Source organism: Lonchura striata, chromosome 2 (assembly GCF_046129695.1).
Source record: "Lonchura striata isolate bLonStr1 chromosome 2, bLonStr1.mat, whole genome shotgun sequence".
Taxonomy (NCBI): Eukaryota; Metazoa; Chordata; class Aves; order Passeriformes; family Estrildidae; genus Lonchura; species Lonchura striata.
In genome coordinates, this window is record NC_134604.1 from 64,036,402 (window position 1) to 64,050,231 (window position 13,830).

At 48.5% G+C, this 13,830-nt stretch overlaps 1 protein-coding gene across 1 annotated transcript; it reads right to left on the reverse strand.

Moving 5' to 3' along the window:
• Positions 1-6,028: 6,028 nt before the first annotated feature.
• Positions 6,029-13,417, reverse strand: LOC144248901 (uncharacterized). Its single transcript, XM_077790880.1, has 3 exons — positions 13,203-13,417; positions 6,174-7,266; positions 6,029-6,037 (listed from the first exon to the last, which is right to left on the reverse strand). The coding sequence occupies exons 2-3, from the start codon at positions 7,257-7,259 to the stop codon at positions 6,029-6,031; spliced, it is 1,095 nt and encodes a 364-aa protein (XP_077647006.1). The 5' UTR covers positions 7,260-7,266; positions 13,203-13,417.
• Positions 13,418-13,830: the final 413 nt, after the last annotated feature.

Here is a 13,830-nt window from a genome sequence, read left to right on the forward strand (position 1 = left end):
CTGTAAATGAAGAAGACAGCTAGCTACCTAGCTTGAATCAAATGTCCAGTTCTGAGCTGGGATGAATTCCTCTTTTCATGAAGCCATCATCTTTAGGTGGAGCATGGCAATAAAGCCAATACTTACATCCTGGGTTAAACGCAGCTAAGACCTGATTCAATCCAAGTCTCACAAGAGATGTGACTCCTGCAGTGCTCAAGTGGTGTCAGGACATGCTAACCTCCTCTATAAGCTGGTAAGTTGAAGCAGCTTTGGGTGAGTTTCAGTTCAGACTCAGGTGGAGGCAAGTTTCTCCTGTTTAGTTCTGGTTAAACCCGAGAAAACTTTGAGAAAGCAGTTTAGGTTATATATATATATGTAAAAATAAAGCTGGATAATTTTGACAAAATTCAATTCTCTTTTTTGGGTTGGTCTGGAAGGGAACTGATCTCCATAAACACAAGCTGAAATGAAGAGCTTTTCATCTTTCATTTATTACTCCATTCATTCAGAATGAAATGGAAACTACACTTGGCCTTGAATGATTTTACTGTATAATATATGCCTGCCATCATGACAGAGAGCTAGTCCAGAAAATAACCCATGACTGCTATGGATGTGAATTGCATTCCTTTTAAATAACAAGAAGACACTGGAGAAAATCTGAAATACTTCAAGAGATGACCAAGAAATGCTTTCCAGCTTTAGAGATTTTATTCTCCTAATAAGGAAAAGTTATACTGTACACCTGTATAATCTCATCCCCTCAGTAAAGCCTATAAAAAAATAGACCAACTAATCTTTTCTTACACCTTAGACATTATGTTGATGTACGTCAGTTAAGAACTAATATGTTAAGTTACTGCTTTTGTGCAAAAATGGATTGGTATGGATAAAGCAAAAACCATCTTGGAGTGATGCCATTAGAACTGACTTGCCCTGAATCGGGCCTTCCTGTAGTGTTCAAATGGAGTATTTAAATGAAAACAATAAAAGAACAAGGTTTCCAGACATTATTAATTAAATTTTTCTGCTTAATCTCTGTGGAAGGCACAAAATCAACATTGTCGTAGTTCTTTGAAAATCCTTGGCTGGCCCAGCCAGCTCCAGAGTTGTTTTTTAGAAGCTGGGGACAAGTTATATAAAAGGGAAACATTGAGAGTTGTATGGACACACTGTCTATATGTGGCATCCCCACAGTCTCTGTATGAGGGGCCACCTCTCTACACGGGTATGTGTTTTGCTCACAGAAAGCCAAATTTACTCTGAGTATTCACCACTCTTTGTTTGTCTACCTTGACTCCTTCTCCCCATGGCACATAACCAGATCCATCATCATTCCCAAGGGATAACCCTTTTCCACAGTCAGAGGGGAAGTACAGAGACAAAGAGAGCTTAAAAAGAGCCAGCCTCAAACAAAATTCTGCAGACTTAAAAAAAAGTAAGTTTTTGCAGGTGAAAGGAAACCAATATGGCTGAAAGCAGCCAAATTGGTATATACACCAAGCTAGAAGAACTTTCTATTTTAATAGTTTTTATTTTTCTAATAAGGAAAAGTGAACTGCATGCCAAAAATAGCATATAGCTGTGATATGAATGAGCCACTGTTCCCATCTTGCTGAGAACTCACTGGACTCTGCCTGCTTCAGAGGGCTTTATAATACCAGGTAATACTATAGCCTAACATTTTGCCCCTGACGTCTTCACAAGAAAAGGGACTTTGGGTTCCTGCTAATGTGTATGTCTACCAAATAAAAGACAGCAGGACAAAATAGTGCTCCTGTCTTAAACTGGTAGGGCTTCAGTAATTTTGGCAACCTTGTGTCAAGGAGTAGAAACTAAAATTTTGCACCTAAGCTTTCCAAATCAACATCAGCAAAATCTAGTGCACTGTTTGTCCAGATCCAGCCTTAGCAATTGAGGCCTTATAACCTATGCTTCACCTGAGCTGCTGGTAAGCTGGAGTAATGGAAAACAGTGTGAAACCACTGAGAAAAGAAGTAATTATCATGTGGACACTGAAATGTACAAATTATCATCCCAATTCTATCGAGTGCGTAACTGAACAAACTGAACTATGAATCAATACCATGGTTCAGTGTCTGTTCATCTCTTCCAGAGAGAAGCTACTTCTTCCAAATTGCACACTAATTCACCCTTGATAAACAGCAATGGGCTTTAAACATTGCAGAATACCCAAACACATGCTTGTAGGCTGCACCTTCTTGGTTGATTTGCTGGCAGGCAATAGTAAATGGAGAGCTCCCCTTCTCCAACCAATATCTAAAGATCTCTCTAAACCCCTGAGAACAGCAGATCTGAAAATCAGTGCCAGTTAGAATTGAATTATTTTGATGGGGATGATAGTTCAGCAAAACCTGCACCTTTAACACCAAGAGCTTCTTCTATATATTACTTGTAGAAGGTGGTGCAAATTTGGTTTCACTGCTCACTTTAGTGTATTTAAGTCTTCTCAGGTATGGATATGAGCATTTTTGATAGCTATTTCTGATCTTTCTAATGCCACACTTAAATTATACAAGTGGTTAGGTTGGAAAAGAATTCTAGGATTATCCAATCTATCTGTTAACCCAACACCACTACTGTGCTCACTATTAAACCATAATCCCAAATGCCCCATCCACAATTTTTTTTTTTGACACTTTCAGGGACTTTGGTTTCACTACTTAACTTAATAACCTGTTCCTTTCACTACTTAACTGAATAACCTGTTCCAATGCCTGACAAATCTCTCCATGAAGAAATATTTCCTAGTATACAATCTAAACTTTCCCTGGTGCAGCTTGAAGCCATTTCTTACCTTAGACACACTCCAGGAACTCAATAGCCTTCTTGTAGTGAGGGGCCCAGAGTTAACCAAACACAGGATTTGAGGTCACCAGTGCTGAGTACATGGGGCAAATGTTTAGTGCATGGGGTGATATCAGATGGCACTCTATTCTAGTGAGTTCTGCAGGACTCCATCCTTGGCCCTGTACTTTTCAGCATCTTTATTAATGACTTGGATGCAGGACTGGAAGGAATACTGAGCAAGTGTGCAGATGATATAAAACTGGAAGTGTTGACTGCTTCAAAGGCCCTGCAGAGAGACCCTGACAATTTAGAGGGCTGGAAAATCATCAACCATATTAAGTTCAACAAGTGAAAGTGCCGGATTCTGCACCTGGGATGGGACAACACTGGATGTGTGGACAGACTGATAAGCTGGAGAGCAGCACTGAGGAAAGAAACCTGGAGGTCCTGGTTGATGAAAAGTTGAATCTGAGCTGGGGTGGCCAACCCTGTCTTGGGATGCATCAGGGACAGCATCACCAGCTGGGTGATGTCCCACTCTGCTCTGCACTGAGACGGCCTCACCTTGAGTGCTGGGGGCAGTTCTGGGTGCCACAATATAAACAAAACATTAAGCTGTTAGAGAGTGTTCAAAGGAGGGCAACGAAGATGGTGAAACGCCTTGAAGGCAAGCTGCATGAGGAGTGGCTGAGGTCACTTGGTCTGTTCAGCCTGGAGAAGAGGAGGCTGAGAAGAGAGCTCATTGCAGTTGCAGCTTCCTTGTGAGGGGAAGAGAAGAGGCAGGCACTGATCTCTTCTTGTGGTGACCAGTGACAGGACCCAAGAGAATGGCCTGAAGTGGTGTCAGAGGTTTAGATTGCATATCAGGAAAAGGTTTTTTCACCCAGAGGGTGTCTGGGCACTGGAGCAGGCTCCCCAGGGAAGTGGCAAGAAGCATTTGAACAGTTCTCTCAGGCACATGGTGTGACTCAGGGATGATTCTGTGCAGGGCCAGGAGATGGACTTGATGATCTCTTGTGGGTCACTTGCAACTCAGCTGAGTCTGTGATTCTGTGTTCTGTGATATTAAACAGAACTTGCTACACTAGTGAGCCCTGGGGAACACTGCTTGTGATTCTGTAATTGTGCAGTCCCTAGTGATTAATAGCATCAGTGTCATTCTCATCTTTTGAAGACTAGCTGGAATGTGACACTCGGAGAGGCATATCAGTTACTCCATTTACAAGATTCATTACATTATCTGAAGGGTTTGACAGGCTTTGACTAGCACAGTTAAGTATTATAGCTAAGGCTTTTTTCTTCAATAACAATCTACCCTAATCTGAAATAAAAGCTTAGTCAAGCAAACCTTCCAACTCCCATCACACATGAATTCAAGGCTTGAAGGGCAGTCATGACCCTGAATTTGTCTTGTGGTCATAGACCAGACAACATATTGGGCTGGAACCCATTTGTTTCACTGTAAATTGAAGAATATCTGAACACTAATAGTGTAACAGGTGGGCTTACTGTTGTCTATGAGCCTTAAGATTTAAACCCAGTATGCCAGTCTCTTATACCAAGACATTTCAGTATTTGCCAAATACTTCTTGGAAGAGAAAGTGAGATTAACCTTTGCTCAGAAAAATATGGGTAAATAGATGATCATACAGTGCCTTCAGGCATCCACGGTACTTAAAAGAAAAGCTATTGATTTAAGTGGGAAGATGATCCAGATCTCCAGACAGTAAATGCTATTGTTTCTTAAATGTGCATACTTTAATTTTTTTTAATGGACTGTCTTATGAGCTGTTTCTTACAGAATCTGGCACAAGTGGAGAATTCATGTTAATGTACAATCTGGACTTTTGTAAACAATGTCAGTAATTCTGTTGTGACGACAAGACTTCACTTAAGGCATAAAGGAAGGTACTGTCTATGAATACTCAGACTCAGAAAAAAAATCCAGTCTTGTATCTGGGCAATTCATAAAAGGGTAGAATTCTGTAGATATGAGAGGAGACATTTTCAGGTCCCCTAGGAAAGAAATTCTGAGCCCAGAGGACAGAGTGTGAGAAGGTGTGTAAATAAAGAGCAAAAAGGCAAATATAAAGAGAAAGGAGAACCAAAGCTCAGGAGGGAGCTGTACAAGGTAAACTTGCCAAGACTGAGAAATAGACATCACATAGAGCTATACAGAGATAGTGACCTTTTCTACTCTGCAAAACACAGTTGAGATGTCCAAGTTTGACAACCACAGGAGATTTATGGTAGACCTCACACAGCTGAAAGCTTATGAATACTCTAGGAGATGTTCCCATAAGGAGATGGTATATGTGGGCTGCTATGTCTCCTTTCACATCTGGGAATTAGGATTACCCACCTGTACAGATTTACTGCAGGCTATGGTCTTTTACTTTGGCCATGTATGAACTTCTCATGAGATGCTTTTGGCCCAGAAGTCACCTTATACTGTTGAATCTTTTAACACTCTCTAGCTGTGTCATCCTAGGGACAATGGAAAGGTCTCAAAAGCATCTCAAACACAAGAAAGGGGGAAAAAGGCACTAAATGTCTGGAACTGTTCAGGACATTACTTTTTTTCATTTATACACGTGCACATACCATACTTAGTGGATTTCATATAATCCTGGAATGGTTTTCATTGGAAGGCACCCCTAAAGATCATCTGAGGGCTTCTGGGTCTCTGACCACTCTGCTTGTCAGAGAGCCGAGTCCTCGAAAGCCGGATAGCATAATGAAATCTTCCTCTATGAAGGCGGGACGGCTCACAGGCGGCTTTATTTCCAGGAGGGTTTATTGAGGAACAGCAATTCAGGGAGCGAAGGGAAAACAACCACTCCGGGAGGGAGCTCGCTCTGAGAGCGCCGAACAGGGGGCGGAATCGGGATTATAACTGGGACAAGAGAGGGAGGGTCCAGGCATGAAGCGTTCAGTGAAGGAAGGCTTCGGGGGCAGAGTCAGGGTCGAGTGGCAGGGTTATAACCAATGAGGGTAAGGGGAAAGAGCGGCTTCAGGGAAGGAACCAATGGAGGTATAAAGAACAAAGAATTTTCTAGCACCAAGGGATGACAGACATACTGATTGATAACAGGGGAGGCGGGGAACTACACACCTGTCACCTCCCAGGGTAATTCGGGGGGACAGTTTCCCAAGTCCCCTCCCACATCTCCCCCGTTCTTGTTAATTAAATAAATATTTGCCAAAGTCTTGGTAAGCGTCTTTTTGAAGATGGTTAAGGCAACTGAAATGAGAAGGACAATTATGAAAATCCAAAAGAGTCCTTTTAAAATGGAGGCTGCCCACCCGGGAATGCCCCACTGCATCAATAGTTTGTGGACGGGGTCCACAGCCGAAGTTTCCGTTTTGATGTCCTGTACTTCGGTCCGGATCCGCTGGATGTTGGCTTGGATGGAAGTGCTCCGTGATGTTAAATTGAAGCAACACAATCCTTCGAAGTCCTCGCAGCTGTGACCATGGGCGAGCAGCAGGAAATCAATAGCCGCTCTGTTTTGTAATGTGGCTTGCCTGGTGGTTTGCTGGTCTGCCAGAAGATCGGAGAGGGCGGCAGACGAGGCGTTGGCATGCTTACTTATCCAACACTCCAGGTGAGAAAGCTCACCGAGGGCCTTAGCTGCTGCATACCATGGTAAAAAGATGGACACAGCGACCCTCTTTGTTTTTCCCCAATCGTAAATTTCGGAGTCACAATTTTCGTCGAATTGAGCATATGATCTTTTGGTGCGTGCCAATTGTCTTTCTTTTTTCCAATCTAGAATTTGAGTTCTGTTTGGAGTGAGGGTAGCAAGCTTGCCAAGGCTGCATGGGCCTCCCTGGAGCCGAGATGGAATTCCCGACCATACTCTGTCCCCACAGATAAGAAACATCCCCCTGGGCAATGTCTTGGGATGAGTGGATGAAACTGAAATCACCTGGCTAGTATAATTGCACCAGGTTTGGCTGTTATATTTTTTACTGATAGGTGTTACATCTTTCCGGTATGTGTCTTTGGCCAAGTCAATTCCGTGCCAATTTTGACTTGGCCTCCTATAATAGAATTTGACACAATATCTAGCTGTGGAGGACCCCAGTAAGTCCAATTCTTGGGGTTCCTCTTTGCTGTTGGGCAAAATTTTGGTCCACTCATCCCAAGTATCGACCGGGTTAGGCCTCCTACCCGTGGTTCGGAGCAGGTCGGAATTGGATACCGGCCAATCATCAGCTACCAAGGGGACCCCTACCAGGCAAGTGGACAGGGGATTGTCCACGTTGCCCATGGCCAGACATAGGTTATCCTGCTGCAAGGACTTTGCCAGCGTGATCCAGACGTTTTCTTTCGGCTGTGGTACCACCCAGCCATCTGCTACATGCAGCCACAGGAGGATGGAAAGCGTGGCTGCAACCAGCTGGGCGCAGTGGGACATCTTCTGTTGTTCCTTTTGGGTGAATGATGTTCTGGCAGCCATCCTAGTACTAAAATTAAACAAAACAATATTACCAACATACATTTGGTTCCCTCCCCTCCCCCAGCTCCCCCTTTTGGGTTAAAATAAAAATAAATTTCAGGACGGAGGGGTAAAGGGATGACGGGTTAGGTATGAGGGTAGAGGGAACGGCACAGGAGGGGATGGGGTGGCGGAAGTTGTTAAGTCTTGCAGAGGTAGGTATGTCCTTGTGATGAGGACCCGGGAGACGATGTTGGGTGGTCTTCCGGTCCTCTTCTTTTTTCTCCGTTGCCACGCCACTGCATTATCTGGTGGTGATTGTGATGGGGTCGCTGGGTTGCTCCTCGCTGGGGGGTCTGTGGTAGTGCTCTCCAGGTACGGTTTGACGTATTTTCCAGGAATCCATTTGGGACCCTGGGCTGTGGAAACACAAGCGTACCCTCTCCCCCACGTTATCAGAGGGTACGGCCCTGAGATGATTTTTGATTCTGGGTCTCTGATGAGGACTGGCGGACGCTCTTTCAAAACTGCCCTGGTGTTATTGCAAAAGTGTCTGAGTGCAGGGGGATTCGGCTCTCGGTCAGAACAATTTAAGAAATTAAGAACATAAAGTGCCTTGCATAATCTTTCAACTGGTGTCATGGCCAGAGCCGAATCGTGTTGTTGTTCTAGCAGCCTTTTTAACTCTTTGTGGGAGCGTTCCACTATTGCCTGTCCTGTGGGGTTATGGGGAATGCCGGTGGAATGGGCAATTCCCCATTGTTGTAGAAATTGTGCGAATCTTGTCGAGGTGAATCCAGGCCCATTGTCCGTTTTGATGGCTTTTGGGACTCCTAATGTGGCAAATGCCATGAATAGATGTTTGATGATATCTTTTGTTTTCTCATCAGTGTGGAGTGACGCGAACACGGCCCCAGAAAATGTGTCTATGGACACATGCAGGTATTTCAGGCGGCCAAAAGGATTATAATGAGTGATGTCTGTTTGCCACAGCTCCAATGCTGCCAACCCTCGGGGGTTTATCCCCGTTGGCAGCGGTGGAAGGGCGAAGGACTGACAGCTTGGGCATGTGGCTAGTATGGCTTTGGCTTGTTCTTTTGATATTTTAAATTGTCGGGCAAGGGCAGGTGCATTTTGATGGAAAAACGCATGGCTGAGCCTTGCCTGTGCAAAGATGTCTGGTAAGGTTAATGAAAGTGCAGGTGCAGAGTAATGAGATGTCATTGCAAGGAGGTCGGCCATCCGGTTCCCCTCTGCAATAGCTCCTGGCAGGTCTGTGTGAGCCCGGATGTGCATAATATAATAGAGTTGCTCTCGGTGGGAGATCAGCCAGATTAATTCCGTGAGCAAATCGAATAACTGTTTGTTTTGAACTTCTTTGAGCAGGGCGTGTTCTGCCCGTTCTGCTACCCCGGCAACATAAGCCGAATCTGTTACCAGATTGAAAGGTTGCTGAAATTTTTTGAATGCTCTCACGACCGCAGCAAGTTCTGCGATCTGGGGGGAACCCTCAACCAGTTGGATGTCAGACTCCCACTTCTGACTCTCCGGGTCCTTCCAAGTGATCACCGATTTGTGGGATTTTCCCGACCCATCGGTGAACACCGTGAGAGCACCTTTAATAGGTGTTTTATTTTTGAATGACTTTGGGGCCAAATATAACGTGTCTTTGAATATTTTATGTTTAGGGTAATGAATGGAAATCTGTCCAGGGTAACTGTCTAAAGCAATTTGCAAACTTTCGTTTGTCTGAAGCAGGGATTCCAATTGTTCTAAATTAAGAGGTAGGTAAATGCACGCCGGGTCACACCCTGCGAGGGTCCGGAGGCGTTGTCTGGCCTTTATTATTATCCTAGCCATTAACTCTGCAGGAGTTGAAATAGTTTTCGCTGGCTGGTGCGGGAGAAACAGCCACTCAATGATAAGGAGTGGGTCCTTCCGCCCAGCGTCCCATTGAAAAAGCAGACCATGGAAGTTTGGGCACTTACCCAGTATGGCAAGGGTGACGGGAAGGAGCCGATCCACACGGTGGGCCTGACGGGATCGTATGGCCTCAGCGACTCTCTCCAGGGCTCCTTTGGCGGCAGGTGTTAGCTCGCGAGGGGAAGCTAGGTCGCCATCTCCTCGTAGCAGGTTGAAGAGCGGCGCCAGCTCCTCCGTGGTGAGTCCCAGGAGAGGTCGGATCCACGTGATGGTACCGCAGATCTGCTGGAGATCCCGCAGGGTCCGTGGGTCATCTTTGACGGTGACAGATTGGGGCGCGACAGTCCTTCCCGTAATGTGAAAGCCCAAATACTTCCATGGCGCTGACAGCTGGATCTTTTCTTCAGCAATTTCAAACCCTGCAGCTTTAATGGCCTTAACAGTTTTGGAAAGTGTGATCTGCAGATAAGCTTGTGTTTCAGCGCAGATCAAGACATCATCCATATAATGCAGGATGATCGCTTCAGGGAACAGCTTCCTGATCGGCGAAAGCACCTGGGCCACAAAAGTTTGGCAGAGCACTGGAGAATTTTTCATTCCCTGGGGCAAAGTGGCCCATTGGTATCTCTTATAAGGCTCCGCCCTATTGATGGAAGGAACGGAGAACGCGAATCTGGGGGCATCTCTGGGATACAATGGGATGTTGAAAAAGCAGTCCTTGATGTCAATGACTGCGAGCTGCCAATCCCGGGGAAGCATGGAGGGTGAGGGAAGGCCAGGCTGCAGGGGGCCCATGTCCTCGATTACCTCATTGACCCTGCGCAGGTCTTGGAGCAGGCGCCATTTGTCTTTGCCAGGTTTTTTAATAACAAAGACAGGAGTGTTCCAGGGGCTGGTGGAGGGTATTAAATGCCCCAGGCGGACCTGCTCCTCTACTAATTCATGGAGCGCTTTTAATTTCTCCTCCACAAGGGGCCACTGGTCCACCCACACTGGAACATCGGTCTTCCAATTCAGCGGTGGGGAGGTGCGCTCCGCAGTGGCCCATACTAAAAATCCCATGCAGGGCTAGGGATATCGAGGCGGGCACCCCATTGGGACAAAACGTCCCTGCCTAATAACATGATGTTAGATGAAACAACAAAAGGCCGAATGGTGGCAATCTGTCCCTCAGGGCCCTCCACACTTACCAGGTGTTTGCTGCGCATGGAGTTGACAGCTCCTCCCACTCCGGAGATTGTGCCACAAGGGGGCACCAACTCCCAGTCGCGGGGCCACTTTGACCGGGGTATGATGGTGACGTCTGCCCCGGTGTCTGCCATCAGGTCCAGTTTGATGGACTTTCCCTGAAGCGATAAAACAGTCTCAATCATTGGTCTGGATTTGCAAACATTTTGTGTGAGGAAGACAAAATTGTCTTCCCCGGAGTCATGTCCAGCGAAATAGTCCTGTACTGGTGGATCGGTGAGGTCGGCCACGTCGAGGAGGTACATGGCAGCGAAGGGGAGCCCCTTGGTGATGGTGTAAGGTGGTTGATGGCAGACGACCGAGACGGTGACCTCGGACCCCGGCTGAAAACACACCACTTCAGGAACGACGGTAACACGGTCGGGTGTGAGCCTGCAATCTCCGAGTATTAATACTGTTACCTCACAATTACGGTAAGGGGGTTCCAGGAACCCAGCGGGAACTCTCACCAGGTCCTCATCCTGGAGAGTCACAGTGATGGAGCTTTTGAGGACCCGGTGAGTGTCTGAATTTAAGTTGCGGGTTCTACGGAAGAGGCGGAGCCCGTCGTCGTGGCTCCGCCAACCCTCCGGAACTGTCCGCTGGGCCACCGGTCCTCCCGGATGGTGGGGAGGCCTGGGCGCTGTGAGGGGCCACTTGTTGTCCTTGCGCGGCCCCTCCCCGCGCTCCGCGACCCGTTTCCCGCCTGCTGATGGTAGGGCATCGGGTTCCTGGGTATTGGTCTTGGGGAGGGTGTGTACGAGTAGTGTGGTTGCTCCGGGGGCCAGTATGGGCAGTTGGCTTGAATGTGGCCCATCTGGCCACACCCGAAGCACCGGATGGTGTTCATCGTCAACATCGCCTCCCCAATCCCCTTACTTACTGCAAGGGCGACAGTGGTCTCGGTGGAGGCGGCTTTCGTGCAGGCCTCCACCATCTGTGCGATGGTGGGTTCGGGGTCCTGAGGTAAAGTCCTTAATATCTTCTTTGTCTCGGCTGTCGCGTTGGTCATGGCCATCTTTCTCAGGAGCTCTTCCCTCGCTGCAGGATGGTCTATCTGCCGGTCGATGGCCTCCCTCAGCCGGTCCACGAATTTTATGAAAGATTCCTCTGGGCCCTGGGTAATAGCTGAAAAGTTCTGGAGCGGGGTTTTCCCATCGGGGATTTTTAACAGTGCCGCTCGGCCAGCCTCCTTGATGTCATCTAGGACCTCCGTGGGTAACAGTATTTGGTCCTCTGGCTGGCTGAACTCCCCCTCCCCTGCCAGGGCTTCTATGGCTTCCTCTCCCTCTCCAATTGCCTCTGCTAAATTGTGTTTTTTCAGAAGAGGCTTGAGGAGCTTTCTCCATTGAATGTCCCACAATAAAAGCTCGGTGGGAGTGAGCAGGGACTTGGCAATATATTTAACGTCATGCTGGACCAATGTATGGCCCGAGAAAGTGAGGTCTAATACATTCTTAAAGAAAGGAGAGTCTCGACCATAGTCTTTGGCAGCCTTCCTCAGTTCTTTAATCTCCACATATGGGAGTTGCTCCCAGTGTGGCCGCTGCCCCCTGGTCCTCACCACAGGTGCTGCGAACGGCCCCAGATCTTTTGCGAATTCCAAATCCCCATCCTTAATTGCCTCTGCCCTGATCCGGGCCCACCCACCTCCCGGCCTAGGTGTGGGCCGGGGGCTGTCGCTGTCCTCATCCTCATCGGAGGATGAGGCAGGACGGGCAAGGGCTCGGACCTTCCCCTTGGCCGGTGGGCTTCGGTGGCATGAAGCCCGGCAGGCCAAGATGGCCTGCTTCCGGCCAGGCCGACCTCCGGTTCCGGTGGCGTGGGAACCAGAAGAGGCCTGAGGGGAGGCGTGGCCAGGCTCACCCACCGGGGCGTGGCCTTCCGGCAGGGGGTTCCCTCCCACCGGGGCGTGGCCTTCCTGCAGGGGATTCCCTCCCACCGGGGGCCCACCCAGGGGTGTGGCCATGGGGGCTGGAGGGGCGGGTCCCGACGACGTAACAATCGACGCGGTGGTAGGGGCGGGACCCGACGCAGGGGCGGCACTCGACGGAGGTGGAGCCTGAGGGGGACTGGCAGGGGCCCGAAGGGAGTGAGGAGGTGGAGAGGAGGCGCCCTTTTGTCCCTCGGTGGCGGGCTGCTCGGCCATGTGGCCGGCGCCATTTTGTGAGGTGTGGTGACAGAGATCAGGAATCGAATAACATGGTTTTAAACTGGGTACAGGGGTTTGAGGGCTTTGGGGAGAGGAAAGAGTCGCACTGGGATGGCCAGTCCCAGGACGAGGAGAGGACAGAGTGGGGCGGGGAGCAGCAGGGAGACGGTGGCAGCCCTGTGCCTGGTTATGGCAGGATCTGCTGCCCGACCCACCCTTAGGGGAAACCGGGTTAGGAGTGGGGGGGGCGGAATGAGGGTTAGGAGAACCGGGGACCCAACTCTCACCCTTTTGTTTAAATAAAGTGTAAATAGAATGAAAAAGTGGAAAAAAATGCCCCACAGAAAAATTCCCCTTTACTTGTAATGCGTATAACAGTTTCCCAATATTTCCCCAGAAAATAAGAGAAGAAAAATCATCCCTGGAGGTGTCAGGGAAGTTATCGAAAATAAGATTAACAAAAGCCTTAAGGTCCCTCTTTTTAAAAGAAATGTTACCCAAAACAAGGGAGGATTTAACGTGGAGGTAAAAATCCCGCCGGGCAGGAGACAGGCGATTGCCCATTCTCACTGCAGAAAAAAGGAAATCCCCAAAGAGACAAAGAGAGAAACGAAAAGGAAAAGAGACAGGGTCGGGTGCCAGACAGGGCACCAGGAACTCACCACAAAGAAGACCGCTGTCAAAACGAAAAAGCCTCTGAGGGGGAGAGGAAGCGCTGCAGGTCTCGTCCCGTTCGGAGTCTGCTCCCAAACTCGAAGTCGAACCAGGACGAGGTGTCTGCAGCCCGCGAGGTAGGCGATCTTCTTCAACGAAGAGCAGCCGCTCGTGGAACTGGCGGCGAACGGCGCTTTTCGTCCTCGGGCAGCCGGATCACAGAGCCGAGGGAGCCGAGGAGACGCTCTGCGGCTGACTCCTGAGAGGGGCCAGTCTGTTCGGGCGCCAGTTGAGGGCTTCTGGGTCTCTGACCACTCTGCTTGTCAGAGAGCCGAGTCCTCGAAAGCCGGATAGCGTAATGAAATCTTCCTCTATGAAGGCGGGACGGCTCACAGGCGGCTTTCTTTCCAGGAGGGTTTATTGAGGAACAGCAATTCAGGGAGCGAAGGGAAAACAACCTCTCCGGGAGGGAGCTCGCTCTGAGAGCGCCGAACAGGGGGCGGAATCGGGATTATAACTGGGACAAGAGAGGGAGGGTCCAGGCATGAAGCGTTCAGTGAAGGAAGGCTTCGGGGGCAGAGTCAGGGTCGAGTGGCAGGGTTATAACCAATGAGGGTAAGGGGAAAGAGCGGCTTC

Excerpts from the sequence above, each read along its gene's own strand:
- LOC144248901 (XM_077790880.1), bottom strand. The coding sequence starts at position 7,259 with ATGGCTGCCAGAACATCATTCACCCAAAAGGAACAACAGAAGATGTCC.